At 38.0% G+C, this 22,590-nt stretch overlaps 1 protein-coding gene, 1 long non-coding RNA gene and 1 pseudogene across 3 annotated transcripts; all 3 read left to right on the plus strand.

Moving 5' to 3' along the window:
• The first annotated feature begins 683 nt into the window (after window positions 1–683).
• On the plus strand, window positions 684–7,292 carry LOC103958094 (ABC transporter D family member 2, chloroplastic). 2 transcript variants are annotated; one of them, XM_048574011.1, is made up of 10 exons: window positions 684–1,243; window positions 1,368–1,554; window positions 1,684–1,751; window positions 3,594–3,920; window positions 4,012–4,176; window positions 4,902–5,130; window positions 5,466–5,704; window positions 5,799–6,123; window positions 6,216–6,487; window positions 6,864–7,292. In XM_048574011.1, the coding sequence occupies exons 1-10, from the start codon at window positions 896–898 to the stop codon at window positions 7,038–7,040; spliced, it is 2,337 nt and encodes a 778-aa protein (XP_048429968.1). In that variant the 5' UTR covers window positions 684–895; the 3' UTR covers window positions 7,041–7,292. The 2 variants fall into 2 exon arrangements, with proteins under 2 accessions (XP_048429968.1, XP_048429967.1); XM_048574010.1 differs by having other exon boundaries at window positions 686–1,243; window positions 1,365–1,554.
• A 1,693-nt stretch (window positions 7,293–8,985) lies between these two features.
• On the plus strand, window positions 8,986–11,874 carry LOC125472483. Its single transcript, XR_007254453.1, has 4 exons — window positions 8,986–9,365; window positions 9,656–9,756; window positions 10,080–10,196; window positions 11,522–11,874. It is a non-coding gene; the product is annotated as an uncharacterized LOC125472483 (long non-coding RNA).
• Window positions 11,875–15,363: 3,489 nt separating this feature from the next.
• On the plus strand, window positions 15,364–21,179 carry LOC103958130 (annotated as a pseudogene).
• Window positions 21,180–22,590: the final 1,411 nt, after the last annotated feature.

Consider the following 22,590-nt stretch of genomic DNA (forward strand, 5'->3'; position numbering starts at 1 on the left):
ATTGCTGGCTAGTGGTATATATCTCTCAACACATTCATTGTAACGGTTAGATTGGAACTAATAGAAAGAATATTCCAATTCCAACTTCTTCTTCTCCATTGCATTGCTGCCATAGCTGCTTAACTTAGGTCGATTTCCTGCTAAGGATTGTGATTCTAACAACTTGAACTTCAAAAACTCCAAGAACTAATCTTTTTGTGGAAATAGAAAAGAAAGAGAGAGTGATGAGAGAGAAATTTTACGGCAGGTGGGTGAATTGTTGGAGGTAAAAATTGAGAATTCAAGAGAGGAAGATAGAGAGTACATATAAAAAGAGGGAGGAGAGGCAGAGGTTTCTAGCAGGGTCAGCCTAAGCATTTGGGATCTAGGTGAGCATTCAAAGTGAAGCCCTAGAGCTTTTTGAACCTCGATTCTTTGTACATTGATATGTAAAAAGAAAATTAGCTAAACACATGAAAATGTCTATTTTTAACATCAAATATTATTAAAAGTAATGGTACAAAAAGATATACAAATATTACATGTTTTTCGTTTTTAGATGCAAATGTACACTTTAGTTTACATAATTTTATTTTGTTGATATTTTTATTAAATTTAAATTGTATATATAAATTTTTAAATTTTGTTGCCTCCTAAATGAGGGCCCTAGGCGGCGCTTACCTTGACTATCCTCGGGTCGGCCTTAGTTTTAAGAATTCGACTAAGAAAAAGGTCGAACAACATAAAATAATTTGTTAATAATTTTTAATATCAATTGGTCCGTCAATGCATATTTTCTAAGAATCTGCGCTGCAAGAAAACACTCATTTTGATAGTTGCAAGTATAAATTCTCACACAAAAACTTGTTTGGATGGAAGGAAAATCAATCACTGGAGAATACAATAAAGCAAAAAAATGGAAAAAATGATTATACAGGTACAACAAACACACTCAGTCTCACTCTGCTCCTCCTCCGCCTATAACTCCGCCAACCGCCGCCGTTGCCGCCAAATTGGAGTGAGAGTGAGCGACGGAGTCGAAAGAGGAGCAACGATGTCGTATGCTAATTGGCTCCTCTTCCCCAGATTTCCATCATTGTCCACCGTGTCCACCACCAGCAGAAGCAGCAGCAGTTGGATGATGAGGAGGAGAGAGAGCAGCAACGACGCCGAATCATCGCCTTCTTCTTCGAGATCTTCTGGGCGCTGTGCAGCCGCCTCCGGTTCTGCACCGCCGCCGCCATTTCCGCCAGATACAGAAAAGGTCCCTTCTCTCTCTCTCTCTCTCTCTCTCTTTCTCTCTCTCTCTCTCTCTCTCTCTACATTTTCTGTTTGATTTGATTATCTTTCTTCTTATTCCTCATGGGCTGGTCGCATTACTGCAGCAGAGGGAGGTGCCTGAACTGCAGACGCTTCTCCGAAGATTCTGGAAGGTGGCGGCTCCCTATTGGTCCTCCTCCGACAAGGTGCAAGCGAGGATCCAGCTCGCCGTAGTCTTCGCTCTCACTCTCGCCGCCACCGGCATCAACGTCGGCTTCAGTTTCCTCCGTCGCGACTTCTATAACGCCCTTGCCAGTCTCTCTCTCTCTCTCTCTCTCTCTCTCTCTCATTTGTTAATCTTATTGGTAATTAATTAAGTTAATTTATTTTACTGAAATTTGGTCCTTTTTGCTTCCGAAATTGGATTTTGGTGATAATTTGAAGACAAGAACCAAGAACAATTCACGAAGCAGCTGCTTTACAACTTGGGTGCATTTGCTTTTGGAATTACGGTGAGCACCAATTGCTGCACTTTCACTTAGTTACCCATCCCTCAGTTTAGTTTTTTGGGAAATTGCTAAAAATGATCAATTTAGGGTTTTTTTTTTTATGTGCTTTTAAAATGACTGAACGCACTTTTAGAGAAAATGTTTTTGGGTTTCAAAATCATTAAAGTGCTTTTTGCAAGGAGCACTAGTTATGTGTTTATTCCAAGAAACACTTTAAGTGTTTTTTTTTAGGATTTACTTGCATCTTTACTAAAAATGGTTTTAAAAATATTTTCACAAAAAACACTTTCAGTCATTTTAAAAGCACATCTAAACAAACTCTTACTTAATTTTAAGACTGAAAGAGGACAAATTGAATATGCACAAAGCATGCATACCACATATGGGCACCAAAGGCTAGCACATTCATCCGAAGTTGTTTTGTTATAACTATTTCCCATGTTTTGTCACCCTTCTATTAAGTGTGACACCCATCATTTCTCAAAATTTGCTAGGCTACCTTTTGAAACTTCAATGTCTAGGTCTAGCATACAATTTGAACTTGTTCACACCGATGTATAGGGTCCTACTATTGAATCAATGGAAGGTTAAAAATATTTTATCATATTTGTGGATGGTTACACTCGTGTCACTTTTCTTTATCTCATGAAATCTAAAAGTGAGGTATCAACTATCTTTCAAAACTTTCATAGATTGATTTTTTCTAACACTTAGAATAACCAAATTGCCTTCGTATCTCACCTCATATTTCTACATAAATATTTCCTAGGAAAGGACCCACATATATTTACGTGGCTTTGAAGACGGTCTCTGGCATTATGAAATGGTTATGCAGGATCCTCCTTGAATTAATAGTTTAGCCATCAAATGGTTTCGTGGGAGTCGGTAGCTGAGTTCTTTTTGGGCGGCAAAGAAATCCGGGAAGAGGATCCCCTTCGGATCCTTTTTGTGGGAATCTTGAGGATCCTCAAATTCGGTGCGTCCATCGTTCATCGTGCGGTTAGAAATCATTTTAAATATTTTATTTAAAATTAAATATAAACAGTACTTGACAAAAACTGACCGCACGATGAACGATGGACGTATCGGATTCGAATCTGAAGCGACGTGGTGGTGGGTGGTAATTGTCGTTGTCGCTTCTCGATGGCTGAGTTTATTTTTCACTCACACTCTCTCTCTAAAGTTTGAGAATAAGCATAGAGGGAAGACAAATCTTTGACCTGAATCTAAAAATCATCTTTTTCAGTGACATGCATATGATATGCTCATAGATCTGAGCAAACCTAAAATCCATAGCTCACAGCTCTCTCTTCGAAATAAAAAAATTGACGTCATCACTTGTGAATTTTTACAATTTATATGTGGGTATTTTCGTCATATCACTTTTGTGCTTGATGTGCATGACTTGTGCATGACCGGTTTTTCTTATTTGAGTCCTAAGATTAAGAAAATGGGTCATTTTTTGCTATTTCCCTTCTTCCCTTTTCCCGGGTCTTCGCCTTCATCGTTGTGTAATCACCCGAAAGGAAAATACAAAATGGCAGTTGCTAAGATTTTGTCAAAAAAGAAGACCACAAAAGAACAATGAATGGTTAAACTATTGCCAGAGGTTTATGCCAGTGAATTGCAACCCACAATGGAAAAAGCTTAAAAGTTGCTAGGTTAGCTTTTCGGGTATTCTGTTCACAAATTTCCACTTCTTTGCATTTTGATCATCGCCAATGGGTTCATATTCGCATGGTGGTTGTTGATTCGTTTGCCTATGCAGTTATGTGGACATGGGAGCAATGACCTGGTCTTACTGATTGATAAATTTGTTTCCTGTGTTGACAACTTTTTGTGCAGATTTTTGTGTTGCGATATTATGCAAGACAAACTCTTTCGTTGAGGTGGAGAGCTTGGATGACAAAACATTACATGGACCGTTACCTAAGCAACCAAGCCTTTTATAAAATTCAATCCCAGTCAATCATTGATAATCCAGATCAGCGCATTGTTGATGATCTAAGTTCGTTCACAGAAACTGCCCTATACTTCTCCTTAACACTTCTCAATGCTGTGGTAGATCTCATTTCGTTCAGTAACATCTTATTCAGTATCTATCCTCCGCTGTTTGTTGTTCTATTTGTATATTCAATTGGTGGAACAGCTATAGGTATCTATCTTGGAAAGGTAACTTTAGCTCCGTTTAACCAAAAAATCTTTCCCATGCTGTATGCAATGGGAACTCAGTTTAATGAAAACATTGTATCCGTTTTTTCAGGATTTGGTTTCTTTAAACTTCATGCAAGAGAAAAAGGAAGCTGATTTTCGTTATGGACTTGTGCGCATCAGAGAAAATGCTGAATCCATTGCTTTCTACAGTGGTGAAGCAAATGAAATGCAACTTCTGCTACAACGCTTCACAAGTGCTTTCAAAAATATGAGTGTATGAATAAATTTATCGTCTTCTGTTTTCACTTCTCTACATGCAGTCATTAGCCTTTACACTGAAGACTCCTTTTTCTCTCACAAATTTATTTTTACGCAATATTTTTGTGTGTACTCATTTTAAACAACATGATCTACTTTAAATACACTTGGATTGAGTTATGGCAGATGTGCTGGTGTCATTGGATCGATTAGTGATGCTACTGATTACCCTATAAATAAATTCAACATCCACTAAAAAACTCTCTGTTTTTTTAAATGTAATTTAATTTGTAAGAAAGATGACGATGCCAAGCATTTATGGGCTCTCATTATCCTTATTCAAGAGGCAAGAAAGATGACGATGCCAAACATGTGTTACTTTATGTTAAATACATGTATCTAATCTGATAAGCATCATGTTCCGGTTTTCAAAATTGATCATGTTGTTTCTGATATTTTGACTTCAGTGCCTAGGTTTTCATCTCTGTTGATGTCACTGTCATATCTGTGGCTCATTCAAGAGACTGAGCTGCATCATTATGCCTAAGAACTACACAGTCATGCTTACGACTCTGCTGTTTTTTTTTAAGTTACTTTTGGAACAAATGCCTGCGAGGTTTGATCTAGAGCATGATCTGTTTGCATTTAATATATTTACTGATTTAAAATTACTATGCGTGTTGATTGTTATGCCATGCACATCCAACTGATTGTGTTTTAACTCATATTCCAACCTTGCAGAAATTGTTGATAAGTTCAAGAAATCTCGAGGTTTTCACCAGTGGATACAGCTATCTTATTCATATTCTTCCCGCTGCTGTTGTTGCCCCCATGTATTTCTCAGGCAAAATTGAGTTGGGTGTCATTGATCAGTCAACATCTGCTTTCAATCATATTCTTGCAGACTTGTCCCTTATTGTCTACAGAATTGATACTATCAGTGCATTTGCAGCTGTAATTGATCGACTTGGTATTGTCTCTGTATCTATATCTGTTATAACGAGGATCTGTTGCGTAACTTTGACTTGACCAGATAGAACTTCATAAGGAAGCTGTCTAATTTGTGTGATATAACGGGGTCTTAAAATTGAATGAATATGGATTGGAGTCTCACTAGAAAGACATTGACAAAATAATGACATGTTTTCTTATCCATATTTTAATTTCTAATCATGGTTTTGCCTTCCTAGATTCAGACAGATAGTTACAGACATCAATTGCCCACATTGTATAACTTTTTGTACTTGTTGATGTCATTTGAAGCCAACTTCAATAATATTTGCCAGTGATATCTGAAACATACAGGTGAATTTGATGATCTGTTGGATAGCAGCAACTTGGAACGTCATTCTGACCCCTCAGAAGGGATAAGTTTGATATATAGTAACGTTAAAAGCTTACCAGAACCGGAGTCAAATGGATCCATTCCCATACAAAAGCAAAAAAAGTTAGTGGATATAGAGCACTTGACTGTGGAGACTCCAAGTGGTACTGCATTGGTTAGGAATTTATCGTTGGTAATCAACAAGAATGAGCATTTATTGGTAAGTAACTCCATTGTTCTCCTGAATTTATCGTTAGTTAATGTATCTTTTCTGGGAGCTGAAGACCATTTCCCGTACATGACCAATTGAACAGGTAACAGGACCAAGTGGGAGCGGTAAAACATCTTTGTTAAGAGCTATGTCTGGTCTTTTTAGTACCGGAAAAGGAAAAATCATATTCCATGTGAACTACGGAGAAGACAAGCAACCATCCATTTCTTCTGGTGTAGTAGCTCTTGAGGTAGATGCTGGTAGTGATAAATATGAGGAACTTCGGAGGCCCTCAAATAGGAACTATAAGGGCATATTTTTCCTTCCTCAAAGACCATATATGGTATTGGGAACACTTCGCCAACAGTTGCTTTATCCGATATGGGCTGAGGATGCAATTTCCACAGTGGACGGTACTAAACCAACTGGTATGTACTTCAACTCCTTTTGCCACATGGTACTCTGCTGACTGCTGAGGAAGCTATGATCAACTGTGACAATTGTTTTGTAATTCTTGCAGGGTCACTTCCTTTCTTGACGCAGGCACCAAATTCGAAACATCTGAGTGAAAAGCCTAGTAAGCCCACAACAGAGGACCTGATACAGGTTTTGGAGGATGTCCGACTTGGCTATATATTATCCCGATTCAACAGTTTGGATACTTCATATGAATGGTCTAGTGTTCTCTCCCTTGGAGAGCAGCAACGCCTTGCATTTGCTCGTTTACTGCTTTCGAAACCACAATTGGTTCTACTGGATGAGTCTACCAGTGCTTTAGATGAAGCCAATGAGGTATTTCCACGCTCTTTCTTCAGACTTTCAAGATTCATTTGTTCTTCCTTATCCTTCCCACATGTATTGGACTTATCAGGTCCAGAGCATCTTCAGGAATTGCCCCTAACGCATTTAGTCAAATTTCGCGCTATGCACACGAACACCTGGAATGAATGATCTAATCTATAAACTGTTAACACGCATAAGCTAATGAACTCGTTCCAAGTCTTTTTGAAGTGCTGGTTATGTACCACTCATTCGATATCATATGCACCTGATGCCCACCTGCTTCAATTTTTTCCCAGGAGGCCTAGAAGCATAGTTGTTGAATCACTATGAAGAGAACATGGTATAAATTGTAATGATGATGTCCTGGTTGTGCTTCTGTTGGCAGGTTCATTTATATCAGCAGATTGAAAAGGCAGGCATAACATATATAAGCGTCGGTCACCGGCAAACTCTCTACGACTTCCACAAGCAGAACTTACGGATCTCCACCGCGGAACCCAGTAGCGCCGAACCCAATTGGAGCATTGAATCCATCAATCGAGAAACATTATACAACTTATGAAACGTGTAATTGCAGCTGCCTTTTCTTACATTAGGTCACTTGTTTGTTCTGTTTCTCTGGTGTGGTGCAAGTGTTTTCGGGTCCTTTGTATCATAAGTAGTTTCTGCAAAACTTTCTAGGGTTTATATTGTAAAACTTAGAACACTTAAGGTTTTCAGCTGAATTTTCCTATCCAGATAATGATGGATTGCTTGTATTTATATCAGTTTACAGATTACAGAAGGGTTTTGAAAAACCCCATTTACACGCACAGTTTGAATTTCAAATGATACAAAGCTATCAGACTTTAGCTAAGAAACATTCAAAAGAAACCTAGACCTAGCAGACTTGTCCTTGGATAACGGTTGAACTTTAGAATATCCAACTGAAGAGTTTGAACTAGAGTCGGATGCTTGATAAGTCTGACTTGGTCTAACAAATATATGATCAGATTCTGTACAAAACTTTCCACTTTATGTCACTTATAAACCATTCAAACATGACATACGAGCCATTTGCCTTCAGTTTGTGCAGCAGTTTATAGCTCTTCCAGTCAGGCACGTTGTAGACTTTGCAAAAGTGAAGTGACTTCCGCGCATCCCTTTTCTTCACTACATTTATTTTTGACGTTTGAATTGAATATATGTGCGGAAATCATTCCTTTTGCAAAATGATTTTCAATATATGCATGCAGCCAAGAATCAATGCGTGTAAACAACTCCATGATTAAGGTACTGAAGTTAGAGTTTGGGACATTTATTTTGCAAGCAATAACTACCCTATACGCAAGGAGACTACAAAGAGGGAAAGACGAACCTGAAACAATGAAACCTCTCATAATCCATGGTTTTAGGGTGAAATTGGCCAATGAGTTCGTGAAGAAATTGTAGTAGCACGAATTATGAGCTCTCCAGTAACGTAACTATCGATTAATGAAAGACATTTATTTTTCCGAGGCTTGCAAAATTCTCGTCGTTGTCCTCTGAAGACTGCACCTTTCGTTTTCTAATCCAATTTTGTGACAGTCTGGTACTGCCCTCCTACGATTAGGTTTGGCTTCATCATCGAATTGATCCGTGAATGATCAGTTACTCCGGTGAGAGCTCTCGGCCAGGTACGTTTCAGTTTGTGACATTTTCATATGAACTCATCCAATCTGTGGAGGAGGGAAAGAGAAACTTCAAGACTTTGTATGCTAATTTTTTATTTTTTATTTTATTTTTTTTTAACAAACAATATTATCTACACTAAGGGGAGAGGGTAGGCTATTCCTCCCAATGGGCTAAAATAATGTGGTTCATATTCACTTTTGGCGAGAATCGAATCTAAAACTTTTCACTTACAAGTGAAGAGAAATACTACTAAACTGTAGTATTAAGTGGCGTAGACTAATCTTTAAAACAAAGAAAAACGGCATCTCTTACAAAACAACGAGATTCTTTGTATTTGAGGTGCTTCATGGTGTAATTTTCAGCTCTACCCCTATGTAAATCTCTCGAAATGTCATAGTGGAGCCCAAGACCCCAACCATCCTCTCCACCCCAACCCCATTAGTTGGTTTACATGTGGGCCCAATTGTACCAGACTACTCAACGGGGCAATAATTGACTGAAATTCAACTTGAGTGGTCTGATATCATGCTGGCTTCTGCCACGTCCAAATCTCAAACATTGGAAAATTTGGAAAAATAACTAAAATTTAGATTATGAATAAAATTTTAACCAACAATTGTAGCTTTTTACAATTTTAACCAAAACTTGACATTATATATACTAAAACTCAGTTGATAAACACTGTTCATTAACAGTGATTTGACGGATTTGCCCTTTAGTTGTTAGGCATATTTAGCCTTTTTCCTTCCGTTGTACAGTATATTTACTAATTTACCCCTTCTGTACACGTGTTGGTCATCGTGGGAATGTAAAAGCTCGGCCTTTCCATTTGTTTCGAGAACGAAGCTTTTCCATTTGTTTCCAGATGAAACTCTCCGGTTCACTCTCTCAGAACTGCGAACCACAACATCCTCCTCCGTTCGACGGCATCTCCTCCCTTCTCCTCCGTTGGACAACTTCTCCCCCTCCAGGCTCCTCCCTCATTCCTTCTCCTCCGCTCCTTCTCCTGGGTATTTTTTGATCTCTATATTTCCTCAGATCCCTCTTGCCTTTACCAATTATCGCCTAACGAGTTGACCATGTGTTTTCAATTTTGCAACCAAACCCATGTCTGAAAAGAAAAGAGCTGCAGATTACGGTGGCTCAATTATCTCCTCCCCGATGTCCGTCGTGCCAACATCACCTTTGAAGAACAGGTTCTGAATCTTGAGCTTCACCCTCGCTGGGGTAACAGGTAATTATACATAATCATCATCAAAACATATGATAAATAATTATTCTAATTGCATGCACAAACATTCGAGCTTGGCAAGTACCCCCGCCGCTTTTCCCCTTACTCAATCTACTGTTGTTGCTTTATCTCTGTTCCTCTGCCTAGAGAGATCGGAAATTGGAAACCCCAAAGTTGAAATAAAAGCCTAATGTTCTTTTCTCTTCTTTTATTTTTCTCTTTTTCTTCATTGAAAAAAATCCCTAATTTGGTTTTTTTTTCCCTCTTTTTCGATGGAATAACACCGTCTTAAGGATGATTTGGAGTCAGAAAAAAAAATCCCTAATTTTCTCTGCTTCTTGAGATCGACGTGGCTTCCTCGAGGATTTTCACTGAGATTTCTCGCTTCAAATCGGTATGTTCTATATCTCTGTTCGAATTCGTATGAAAAAGTAATGAGTTATTTGTTGTTTGTAGGTTTTTTAAGTAAATTTTTTTTGTGTGGGATTTATTCGAATATTTTGGGTTTGTTGGGTTTTGTTGCTCTGAGCTTGCTGATGAGTGGTCATGTAAGCTGATTAAAACTTTTTGAGTTTTGGGTTTGCTATAATTAATTGAAGATTTGATAAAGACAGTTTCTTTACAATTCTAGAGTTGCCAATTTGGGGAATTTGTGGAATTCCATTTAAACCTTAGAATATGTGTTTTCTCGCATTTGATGATTTGGGTGTTGAGCAGCAATGCATTGATGGATACTCTATAAAAAAGGAGCAATTTTGGATGATGAGAACAGAGGAGTTGCCACAATGCTTGAGGTCCCCAACCCCAAGATTGGAGCTGCTTCAACTTGAAAAGGTTAATTATTTTACAAAATAAGTTCTAATTTCTTGGTAGTTTGGCTTAACAGTAAATTCCAAGTGAATTTTCCATTTGGTAGATTTTTTTAATGGAATTTATGAGAATTGTGAACTTGGTAGAGTTATGTTGTTTATAGAATGCATATCAGCTTTCATGGGTATCAGTCCTCCAATACCTCTATTTGGTTACAAAGGATTCTTCCCTGGTTGATTATAGTAGGCATAATACAAATAGCTTATGCAGCTTCAACATCTCCCAGTCACCGTAATTTAACAGAATAATTTGTAATTACAGAATAGCTGTAAAAAGTAAGCCATCAATTCACAACAAGTTAATTTAGTTTTTCGTTATATTGGAGTTGAATTTGGTATTTTGTTTAGGTTTTATTATATTAATTATCATAAGCTTCTTTGAGATTACAAGATGTTCCTGGACACATTAATGCAATACAAGAGTTAGAACAAAAAGTGGCTGATTAGAAGGCTTGAAAACAAGTTTAAATCTACATTCAAAATATTAGGTAAAAGCATGTTGACAAATCATCTCCAAATGTTGTAAATACAATACTACTTACTCACTTTTTTTTGTTTATGTCTATTGATTCAAGAGAAAGAGAAAAAAAAAAAAAAAAAAAAAAAAGAGTTACACTATGGATTGATATTGCAAAGAACTTCAGTTCCATTGTGTTGCAACAATTAGTCCCGTCAACATTTGTGGTTATCGCAAGCCTCAAGGTTAAACAATTTACATATCAATGACTCTACACTTTCTAATTGGATAAATATTGGTTTCAAATTAACCCAGAGACATTTGAAAATTAGTGGGAAAGCATGGTCTAATGTTCTTTTCATTTTATGCGTTCCAAGCTCCAACTATGTGTTTAATATAAGACAATTTTGCTCATTTGTCTTGATTTGACTAAATTATTGAATTTCGTAGATTGAACTAAGTTCATTTTGAATTTCCAATTCAAAACTACTGCATTGTAAAACTGTTGTGCAAAGAAATTGTGCGTTGTTCATGTGCATTCTTCATTGTTTACGCTTTCAATTTAAGAGAATGCCATATATTGTCAACGGTAACCAACGATATCTTTTCAGATAATCATGGGAGTATGCCCATGACGTGTTATTAGGGTAGTTCGAGTGCAATAATTTTGTGACAGATATTCGTTTGAAACATTGATATTTTTGGGTTCTTTGACTGCCTTCACATGTCTCTTCCATTTAAATACTCGATTGGGAGGTTACTATATTTGTAACCTTATCTTAATGCCCTGTTTCAAATCTTGCTTAAATATTGAAGAATGACTATTCTTGCAGGGTTAAAGTAGCTGTAGCACCTTAGAATTTTAGAGGTGATCCGATCGGAGGTCGTTTGCAGATAATGATTCTCAATTTCTCAAGTACACCAGTAAAGGCTCTTTATCTTCATTTCTCATTGACATTTGTTTTTCCTTGATAACATAGTTGACAGTTCTTTTAGCCTGTTATTATATAATTACTGTTAACAATGACTTTAGAGAGAGAGAGAGAGAGAAAGAAAGAGAGAGAGAGGGATGGATATACCAAATGATGCATGTTGAAGGAGTACTCGAACAACATTATTGGAATTGTATAACAATACTTGCCATTAATTTGTAAGGAATCAGTTGACAGTGTGGGGTTCATAGCTTTGGATTTGGCATTCTCTGATATTAACCAAGGAGTGGAAATTTTGATTGGTTTGATTGGTAATTTGGGTATGTTGTTTGCATTCAACATTCTATAATTATGAGAGAAACCGAGATCATCGTATTATATATTTTATCAGCATTCAACATTTATAATTGTGAACTATCTTTGTGGGTTTATCAATTTATTTTTATGGTTTTCAGTTTCCTAAATAAAGTTTGACATGTATGGAATTTGACAATTTATCTTCATTTGCATTCTTGCATTTGAATTTGCAAGTCAGTTTGTGCTAAATGCTATTTAATAATTTAGAGAAAACGTTTCAATTGTTTCAATTGATTGTCATGCATCACAGTTGGAAACTTGATGATTTAGAATCAGCTTATCAATCTTCCATACAATTTCTAATCCCGCAGCAACGCGCGGGCAGCAATTTCTAGTGAAAATACTATAATGCCTTTTGTTGGAGTTCTCACCTATTTACTTTGCTCTACTATGTTCACACCATTTGTTAGGCTGACAGTTGTAAAGCTTCTAAGCCAGGAGAAAATTTTCATTGTGTCTGGTCATTGCGTGGTACACCACGTGTTATTATGTATGCCGTGATAAGTTTTATTTTTTGATTTGTTAATTTTTTAACACAGATACCTCACAACTTAAATAATGACACATGATGTATCACTTGTGTTCCGGCATATTGTCCTATCTCTCCTGACCCAGATGTAGCATTTCAACAAAGACCAGGAATTTCGAACTGAGCTCTGAATATTTTCAATTTTTGGAGCTTTAGAGTTTTGGGCTTATCCTACAACTGGTTCTTGCAAAGAAACATGGTGTATTTGCAGAGAGGATCATGACTGAAATTACAGTTAAGGAAACTTGAGTCTCTGGGTGTTAACTGCATAGCTTCTTAGTTGGAAATTAGTCTGCTAAGAAGAAGGGAGAGAGCGGGAGGGAGTTTGGGGGTTATAGAAAAAAGAAGAGGTTAAAGAGCACAAGTGACAAGCCATTTTCCCTCTTTGTAATTGGGTTTGACTCACTTTTGCGTTCATAATTTTCCAAAGCAATTGCAATCATCGAATTCCACTACACAATCTCTCTTTCTGCCATCCTGTCAAACAAAACTCTCGCCAAGGTGAGAGTTTTTCTCTCTGTCCTGAGAGTGTTTCTCACTAATTGTGAGTCTTTCAATCTTGGATTTTTCTGGTGGCACTGACCCTAGCTTTGGCCCGGGTCGGTTGCCGTGTGTTTCCTTTTTTCTTTTCCTTCTTCGCTCCCTGCCTCTGCTGCTATCTCTCCCCAATTTTCACTTTGGCTTTCCCAGTTCCTTTTCTCTTGAAGGTAAACCTCTCCTCTATTCACCCTTGATCCGTTTGTCAACCATGTTTCTTTGGGAGATTGTGTGTAGAGCTCTAATGTCTTCACCGGCTAGGGTGTTACAACCACCACCACTTTCTCCGGGTTGTCTATCGATTCCGATAGTGTTGTTCGTGAGTATCCACGAACTTCCTTTCAATAATCAGCTCCACTCACTTGGTTGTTGATTATCTCTAGTTTGTGGCTGTGCTTCGGTTGTTGAGCAATTATAGGGTTGGAAGTGGCATTAGGGGAGGCACTACTGGACGGAGGATGGGAAGCGACTGCATGACCTGTTTTCGAGGGTAGTGATGGTTGTGGAAGTTTCTGGAGGTCGCTTGTTGGTTTCTGGGCCTTTTTGGGCCTTTTTTCTGGTTTTTCTTTGTTTTGGGGTTTTTTTTTATTGTAATTTAGTTTGTGTTGGGCCCATGTTGTAAGTTGTGTTTTGTGGTAATAAAAATCTCCTCTGACCCAAAAAAAAACTCGCCAAACCGCTCATCACACCTCGGGTAGTAAGTAATCAAAGAATTAACAACAAAAACATCCGAATCAAACCCACAACGCACACCAAAACAATGTACTTAATTCCTTAGCCAATTTTAAGGCAAGGAAAATTAGGATTTGAAATAGGGAATAAGAAAAATGAGAGAAGAGTTTTTATTTGGAAAAGGGATAGAACCATAAACTCTAGTAAAGAGCATCATAGTACTTTTATGTTAAGTTTTGGTTAAAATTATGAAAATTTATATTCGTGGTTAAAATTCTTTGTTGGTTAAAATTCTATGCATTTTTATCACAAATGGTATCTGAAATCGATCATCCAATTAAGATAATTTTGGAAATTGAAAATCGATCAATTTAGTCTCTGAATATGAATGCTGCAAATCAATATCATTTATATCCGTCAAAATTTATGTTAATAAGCTAATATGACACACATGTGAATGCTGCAAATCAATGTCATTTATATCCGTCAAAATTTATGTTAATAAGCTAATATGACACACATGTGAAGCCCACGTAGATTAAAAAATAAAAGAAAATTAAGAGTTAATTTGCGACTCAAAAATCCCAGAAGGGTAAATTACGGGAGGGACGACGAGGGATTACGATCCCATGAATCCAGAAAGAAATCCCAGAGGAATTACGATGACGAATTGGACGAGAGGACGGTGAGTGCTGCGGGTCATCCTCCTGGAATTCCATGGCAACTACATAGTCATGTGATGCATTCCCAACAGCAAATTGAAAACATCAATTGCAACAACCACAGTAGCAAATAAGATTATATGACACCAAATGGGATTGTAAGTCAATCTTCCTTTTAATTAAAATCAAAACTCATTTGAATCTGGTAGCTCATTGACAATTGTTCATAAGGGTTGGACCGTCGAATGGAGGCCCAGATCAATTGCGTGAGGAGAAACCGAGGGGAATCATGAAGTTGGAGATGTTGCTCGGAAGTGGAAACCCACGGATAATTTTCGTAAGTTGTCGATGGTGTGTAAATTTGGGGATCTTGAGAATATGGGTTTGTGGTATAAGAATTAGGGATTTTAGGGTGATCGATGGAGTGTGGCGTCCAGCTCAGAATATAGGTTCGTCCCACTCGAGCTCGACTCCAATTTTGAGGAAATCATTTGGGTTGAGAATTCTAAGGGAAAGGAGTGGAGGTGGTTGCTTAAAGTTTGAATGGGTGGTGGAGATGGAGAAAGGAGGAGATGGAGGTGGATGCTCCGGTGGAGGGAAAGAAGAAGATGAACATTTTTTTAATTAATAAATTATTTTTTTCAAAGTAATAATTAATTTTTTTCGTCTACATGGCCCAAGTGTGGCAACACATAAGCATAAATGTGAGGGGTCTAAATGTGGTAGTATTTAATTAGATTTGTGGGTTTACATAGGTGTTATATCAACTAGTAACAAAAAATTTGATAAAATTTTATCGGAATGATAATATTGATTTTACACAATAATATTCAAAGATTACATTTATTGATTTTTAATTCGAATAAGTCAATTTTAAACATTCTTCTTCTCTTGCCCGTCTGTGCTTCTTCTTCTCAGCAACTCAGCATATCAATGGAGCTAAACTACAGCTGCCCAGAACCCAAAATCCACCAATCACCCACTTATCCTCTCAACGTCACAGTACGAATACCATATTTGCAAGCCCAAAATTACATCCTGGGAAATGCTTTCAACTTCACGGAAAGAAACTCGAGCTTCAGGAATTTCAAGAACTAATCTTTTTGTGGATATAAAGAGGGGAGAGAGAGAGCGATGAGAGAGAAACTTGCCATCAGGTTGGTGAATTGATGGGAGCTAGAAACTGAGAATTCGAGAGAGAAAGATACACGAGGTCAACAGAGATCGATTGACGGAGAAAACGAGCCAGGAGATTGACGGAGAAAAGGAGCCAACAGAAATTATTTTTTCAATTTTAAAAAATAATATTTTAATATCAATTGCTTTGCTCGGACAATTTATTTTACGTAGCGGATATGCTGATATGCAGGAGGACGGATTACCGTACGTTAGCGGTGGCGTTGTATACTTGGTCTCAGTCGTTGGATGAAAACTGCTGAAATGGTTAATTTATATTTTCAGAGAATCTGCACTGCAGTCTGCCGGTAGATACTCATTTCATTTGACATTTGCAATGCTAATCAAACTATCACAACTGGACTTGTTTGGATGGAAGGAAAATCCCAAGGAAAATCAGTTCAATCACTGGAGAATTAAACAGAAAGAGAAGACAAATGGAAAAAATGATAATGCAGGCACCGTCTTGCTCTGATCCTCCTCCGCCTATAACTCCCCCAACTACGGCCATTGCCGCCACATTGGAGTGAGAGTGAGCGTCGGAGTCGAAAGGGAAGCAACGACCTCGCATGCTCATTGGCTCCTCTTCTCCAGATTTCCATCATTGTCCACCATGTCCACCACTAGTAGAAGCGGCTGCAATTGGATGATGAGGAGGAGAGAGAGGAGCAACGACGGCGAATCATCAACTGGGCGCTGTGCATCCGCCTCGGGCTCTACAGTGCTGGCGCCAGTTCCGCCAGCTACAGAAAAGGTCCGCTCTCTCTTTACTTTTTCTCTTTGATTTGATACTATTCTTCTTCTTCCTCTTCCTCATGAGCTGGTCGCATTATTGCAGCAAAGGGAGGTGCCTAAACTGCGACCGCTTCTCCGAAGATTCTGGAAGGTGGCGGCTCCCTATTGGTCCTCCGATGACAAGGTGCAAGCGAGGATCCGGCTGGCCGTAGTCTTAGCTCTCACTCTCGCCACTACCGGTATCAGCGTCTGCTTCAATTTCCTCGGCCGCGACTTCTATAACGCCATTGCCGGTCTCTCTCTAATTTGTTAATCTTAATGGTAATTAATTAAGTTTTTTTTTTTTTTTACTGAAATTTGTTTCCTCTTTGCTTCCGTAATTGGATTTTGACGATAATTTGAAGACAAGAACCAAAAACAATTCACGAAGCAGCTGCTTTACTACTTAGCTGCATTTGCCGGTGGAATTCCGGTGAGTACTTCCTCTGCTTAGTTTGTTTCCACTTTTTTTGGGGTCTTCGCCTTCATCCTCCTGTAATCACAAGAAAGGAAAATACAAAAAGGCAGTTGCCAAGATTTTGTCAGAAAAGAAGACCACATAAGAACAATGAATGGTGAAACTATTGCCAGAGGTTTATGCCAGTGAATTGCAACCCACAACGGAAAAAGCTTAAAAGTTGCTAGGTTAGCTTTTCGGGTATTCTGTTCACAAGTTTCCACTTCTTTGCACTTTGATCATCGCCAATGGGTTCATATTCGTATGATTTTTGTTGATTCGTTTGCCTATGAAGTTATGTGGACATGGAAACAATGACCTGGTCTTACTGATATTGATATATTTGTTACATGTGTTGACAACTTTTTGTGCAGATTTTTGTGCTGCGATATTATGCAAGACAAACTCTTTCTTTGAGGTGGAGAGCTTGGATGACAAAATATTACCTGGACCGTTACCTAAGCAACCAAACCTTTTATAAAATTCAATCCCAATCAATCATTGATAATCCAGATCAACGCATTGTTGATGATCTAAATTCGTTCACAGAGATTGCCCTATACTTCTCCGTAACAGTTTTCAGTGCTGTGACAGATCTCATCTCGTTCAGTAACATCTTATTCGGTATCTATCCTCCACTGTTTGTTGTTCTATTTGTATATTCAATTGGCGGAACAGTCATAAGTATCTTTCTTGGAAGGTAACTTTACCTCTGTTTAACCAAAAAGCATTTCCCATGTTGTATGCAATTGGAACTCGGTTTAATGACAACGTTGTATCTGTGTTTTCAGAATTTGGTTTCTTTAAACTTCATGCAAGAGAAAAAGGAAGCTGATTTTCGTTATGGACTTGTGCGCGTCAGAGAAAATGCTGAATCCATTGCTTTCTATAGTGGTGAAGCAAATGAAATGCAACTTTTGCTACAACGCTTCACAAGTGCTTTCAAAAATATGAGTGTATGAATAATTTCATCTTCTTATGTTTTCCCTTACACAGAAGACTCCTTCCTTTACACTGAAGACTCCTTTTTCTCTCACAAATTTAATTTTACGCAATATTGTTGTGTGTCTAGTGTACTCACTTTAAACTACACGATCTACTTTAAATAAGCTTGTATCAATTTATGGCAGATGCGCTGGTGTCATTGGATTATTGATGCCTACGGATAACCCTTATAAACAACTTCAACATCCACTAAAAAACTGTTTTTCTACATGTAATTTTTCTTCTCAACGGAGAAGTGGGTTCACAACATAGGTTTATTATCATTGTATCACCATGTATGGGCTCTCATTACCCTTATTCAAGAAGCAAGAAAGATGAAGATGCTAAACATGTGTTGCTTAGCGTCTATAATTTAATTTGTAAGCATGCGTTTGATTTCTTATGTACGTTATATACATGTATCTCATCTGATAAGCATCATGTTCCAGTTTTCAAAATTGATCACGTTGTTTCTGATATTTAGACTTCAGTGCCTAGGTCTTGATCTCTGTTGATGCCACTGTGATATCTGTGGCTCATTCAAGAGACTGAGCTGCATCATTACGCCTAAGTTACTTAGGACTTAGGACTTGCTGTTTTTTTTAACTATACAGTTATGCTCAGGACTTGCTGTTGATGCCACTGTGATAACTATACAGTTATGCTTAGGACTTGCTGTTTTTTTTAAGTTACTTTTGGTACACAGATGCCTGCGAGGATTGATGTAGAGCATGTTCTGTTTACATTTAATATATTTACTCATTTAAAATTACTATGCGTGTTGATTGTTATGCCATGCACATCCAGCTGATTGTGTTTTAACTCATATTCCTACCTTGCAGAAATTGTTGATATGTTCAAGAAATCTCGATTTTTTCACTAGTGGATACAGATATCTCATTCAGATTATTCCTGCTGCTGTTGTTGCCCCTATGTATTTCTCAGGAAAAATTGCGTTTGGTGTCATTAATCAGTCAGTATCTGCTTTCAGTCATATTCTTGCGGACTTCTCCCTTATTGTCTACCAATTTGAGACTATCAGTGCATTTGCAGCCGTAATTGATCGACTTGGTATTGTCTCTGTATCTTTATTTATATATATACACACACATAATGAGGATCTGTTGCGTAACTTTGATTTGACCAGATAGAACTTCATAAGGAAGCTGTCTAATTTGCGTGATATAACGGGGTCTTAAAATTGAATGAATATGCATTAGACTCTCACTAGAAAGACATTGACAAAATGCTGACACGTTTTCTTACAGACATCATTTGCCCACGTCGTATAATTTTTTGTACTTGTTCAGGTCATCTGAAGCCATCTTCAATAATATTTGTTATGACTAGGGATGCAAAAACTACTAGGATGTGACCAAAATTTCCACTCAACTTTTCTTCTTTTCACCGTAATACTCGAAGTTCTGAGATTGACTCTTGAAGTTAATTAGATTTATTCTATCGTTTACAAATTCGTAATAATATGTACCTTGTCATTTTGTCCGACCTTGTTAATAAATTGACTTATGATGTCCAATATGGCAATGCTTTCTCTTCTGACTCCACGCAAGGAGATCTTTAGTGGCGTAGGTGTGTTTTAACTTTAAATACTTATTTGCCTAGTGATATTGAAACATACAGGTGAATTTGACAATCTATTGGATAGCAGCAATCCGAAACGCCATTCTGACCCCTCAGAAGGGATAAGTCTGATATATAGTAACGTCAAAAGTTTACCGGACCGGAGTCAAATGGATCCATTCCCATAGAAAAGCTACAAAAGTTAGTGGATATAGAGCACTTGACCGTGGAGACTCCAAGTGGTACTGCATTGGTTAGGAATTTATCGTTGGTAATCAACAAGAATGAGCATTTATTGGTTAGTAACTCCATTGTTCTATTGCAGTTATCATTAGTTTACTAAGTATATCTTGACACGGAGCTGAAGAGCTTTTCCCGTACATGATAATTTGAACAGGTAACAGGGCCAAGTGGGAGCGGTAAAACATCTTTGTTAAGAGCTATGTGTGGTCTTTGTAGTACTGGAAAAGGAAAAATCATATTCTATGTGAAGGACGTTGAAGATAATCAACCGTCCATTTCTTCTGGTGTAGTAGCTCTTGAGGTAGATACTGGTAGTGATAAATATGGGGAACTTGGAAGGCCCTCAAATAGGAATTATCAAGGCATATTTTTCCTTCCTCAAAAACCTTATATGGTATTGGGAACACTTCGCCAACAGTTGCTTTATCCTACATGGGCTGAGGATGCAATTTCCACAGCCGACGGTACTAAACCAACTGGTATGGACTTCAACTCCTTTTGCCACATGGTATGTGTGCTGACTGCTGAGGAAGCTATAATCAGCTGTGACAATTGTTTTGTAATTCTTGCAGGGTCACTTCCTTTCTTGAAGCAGGCACCAAAATCAGAACATACGAGTGAAAAGCCTAGTAAGCCCGCAACGGAGGACCTGATACAAGTTTTGGAGGATGTCCGACTTAGCTATATATTATCCCGATTCCGTAGTTTGGATACTTCACATGAATGGTCTAGTGTTCTCTCCCTTGGAGAGCAGCAACGCCTTGCATTTGCACGTTTACTGCTTTCGAAACCACAATTAGTTATACTGGATGAATCTACCAGTGCTTTAGATGAAGCCAACGAGGTATTACCACGCTTTTTCCTTAAGGTTCATTTGTTTATCTTCCTAGTCCTTCCCACATGTATTGTACCTTTCAGTTCAGAGCATCTTTAGGAATTGTCCCTAACACATCTAGTCAAACTTCGCGCTATGCACACAAACACCTGAAACGAATAATCTAGTCTATAATCTGTTGATACGCATAAGCTAATGAACTTGTTCCAAGTCTTTTCGAAGTGTTGGTTTTGTACCACTCATTCGATATCATATGCACAGGATGTCCACCTCCTTCAATTTTTTCCCATGAGGCCTAGAAGCATAGTTGTTGAATCACTATGAAGATAACATGATATAAGTCGTAATGATGATCTCCCGGTCGTGCTTCTGTTGGCAGGTTCATTTATATCAGCAGATTGAAAAGGCAGGCATAACATATATAAGCGTTGGCCACCGGCAAACTCTATACGACTTCCACAAGAAGAACTTACGGATCTCCACCAAGGAACCCAGCAGCACCGAACCCAATTGGAGCAATGAATCCATCAATCGAGAAACAGTATAAAACTCATGAAACCAATAATTGTAGCTGCCTTTTCTTACATTAGGTCACTTGTTTGTTCTGTTTCTGTGGTGTGGTGCAAGTGTTTTCCGGTACTCTGTAGCTTATGTAATTTCTGCAAAACTTTCTAGGGTTTATAAGTTTATATATGATCAGATTCTATACAAAACTTTCCACTTTATGTCACTTATAAACTATTCAAACATGACATGCAAGCCGTTTGCCTTCAGTTTGTGCAGCAGTTTATAGCTCTTCCAGACAGGCACGTTGTACACTTCGCAAAAGTGAAGTGACTTCCGTGGATCCCTTTTCTTCACTATGTTTATTTTTGGTGTTTGAATTGAATTAAGTGTGCGGAAATTATTTTCCCTTGCAAAATGATTTTCAATAGATGCTTGCACCCAAGAATCAATACGTGCAAACAACTCTATGATTATGGTGTTGAAGTTAGGGTTTGGGACATTTATTTTGCAAGCAATAACAATTCTATACGAAAGGAGACTACAATGAGGGAAAGATTTGAACTCGAAACAATGAAATCTCCAATGTTAGATCGGAATTTGATTTGCTTGTCATAATCCATGGTTTTAGGGTGAATTCGGCCAATAAGTTCGTGAAGAAATTGTAGCAGCATGAATTATGAGCTCTTCAGTGACTGTAATTATTGATCAATGAATGAAACTTTTTTCTAAGGCTTGCAAAATTCTCGTTGTTGTCCTCTAAAGCTACACCTTTCGTTTTGTAATCCATTTTTTGTGACAGTCTCGTACGTACCCTCCTACGATCAGGTTTCGCTTCATCATCAAATTGATTCGTGAACAGTTGCTCTGATGAGAATTATCAGCCTCTGTCGACAATTTCAATTGAACTCATCCACTATGTGAAGGAGGGAAAGATAAAGTTCAAGACTTTGTAGGCTAATCTATGAAACACAAAAAATGACACCTCTTACAAATTCACAAGACTCTGTATTTTAATTCCTTCAACAGTAAGTTAAGCACACTTGGTGCGAGAGCTACCACCTAAATCTCGTGTTAATTTTCTTCATTTTTAACGTATTACTTGAGGTTTGTGCCTGGGCTACATGTGGGCCCAATTGTGCCGGACTACTCAATCGGGCAAGACTTTGAGAGATTTTTCAGTATAACCAGTACATGGGGTGATATATCACGTGTCATTAAACAAATTGTGCGATATGTGTGCTAAAAAGTTAATAACTTCAAAAATAAAATTTCCCACCATTCGTATTCAAACACACGTTGTACCATTTGTATTCCTATCACAACTAAAAATTTCTCCAAGACTTGCTCGACCTTGCACCAGAGTGGTCTGACGTCATGCCACGTCCAAAACCCAGACACTGCAGCTTCTTCTTCTCAGGCTTGTGTGTGCTCTTCTCAGCAACCCAACATATCAATGGAGCTAAACTACAGCTGCCCAGAACCCAAAATCCACCAATTACCCACTCATTCTCTCAACATCTCAGTGCAAAAGTAACATTTGCAAGCCCAAAATTACATCCTGGGCAATGCTTTCAACTCCATCGGAAGATACTCAAGCTTCAAGAACCTATCTTTTTGTGGAAATAGAGAGGAGAGAGAGAGAGAGAGTGGTGAGAG

This window comes from the organism of the source record quoted next, unplaced genomic scaffold (genome assembly GCF_019419815.1).
Source record: "Pyrus x bretschneideri cultivar Hongxiangsu unplaced genomic scaffold, Pyrus_bretschneideri_v1 Contig7, whole genome shotgun sequence".
NCBI classification, from domain to species: domain Eukaryota; kingdom Viridiplantae; phylum Streptophyta; class Magnoliopsida; order Rosales; family Rosaceae; genus Pyrus; species Pyrus x bretschneideri.

Coding starts and splice junctions, on each gene's coding strand:
- LOC103958094 (XM_048574010.1), top strand. CDS start 896: ATGGAAAAAATGATTATACAGGTACAACAAACACACTCAGTCTCACTC. Junction 3,921..4,011: donor TAGGTATCTATCTTGGAAAG/GTAACTTTAGCT, acceptor CCGTTTTTTCAG/GATTTGGTTTCTTTAAACTT. Junction 6,488..6,863: donor CTTTAGATGAAGCCAATGAG/GTATTTCCACGC, acceptor TTCTGTTGGCAG/GTTCATTTATATCAGCAGAT.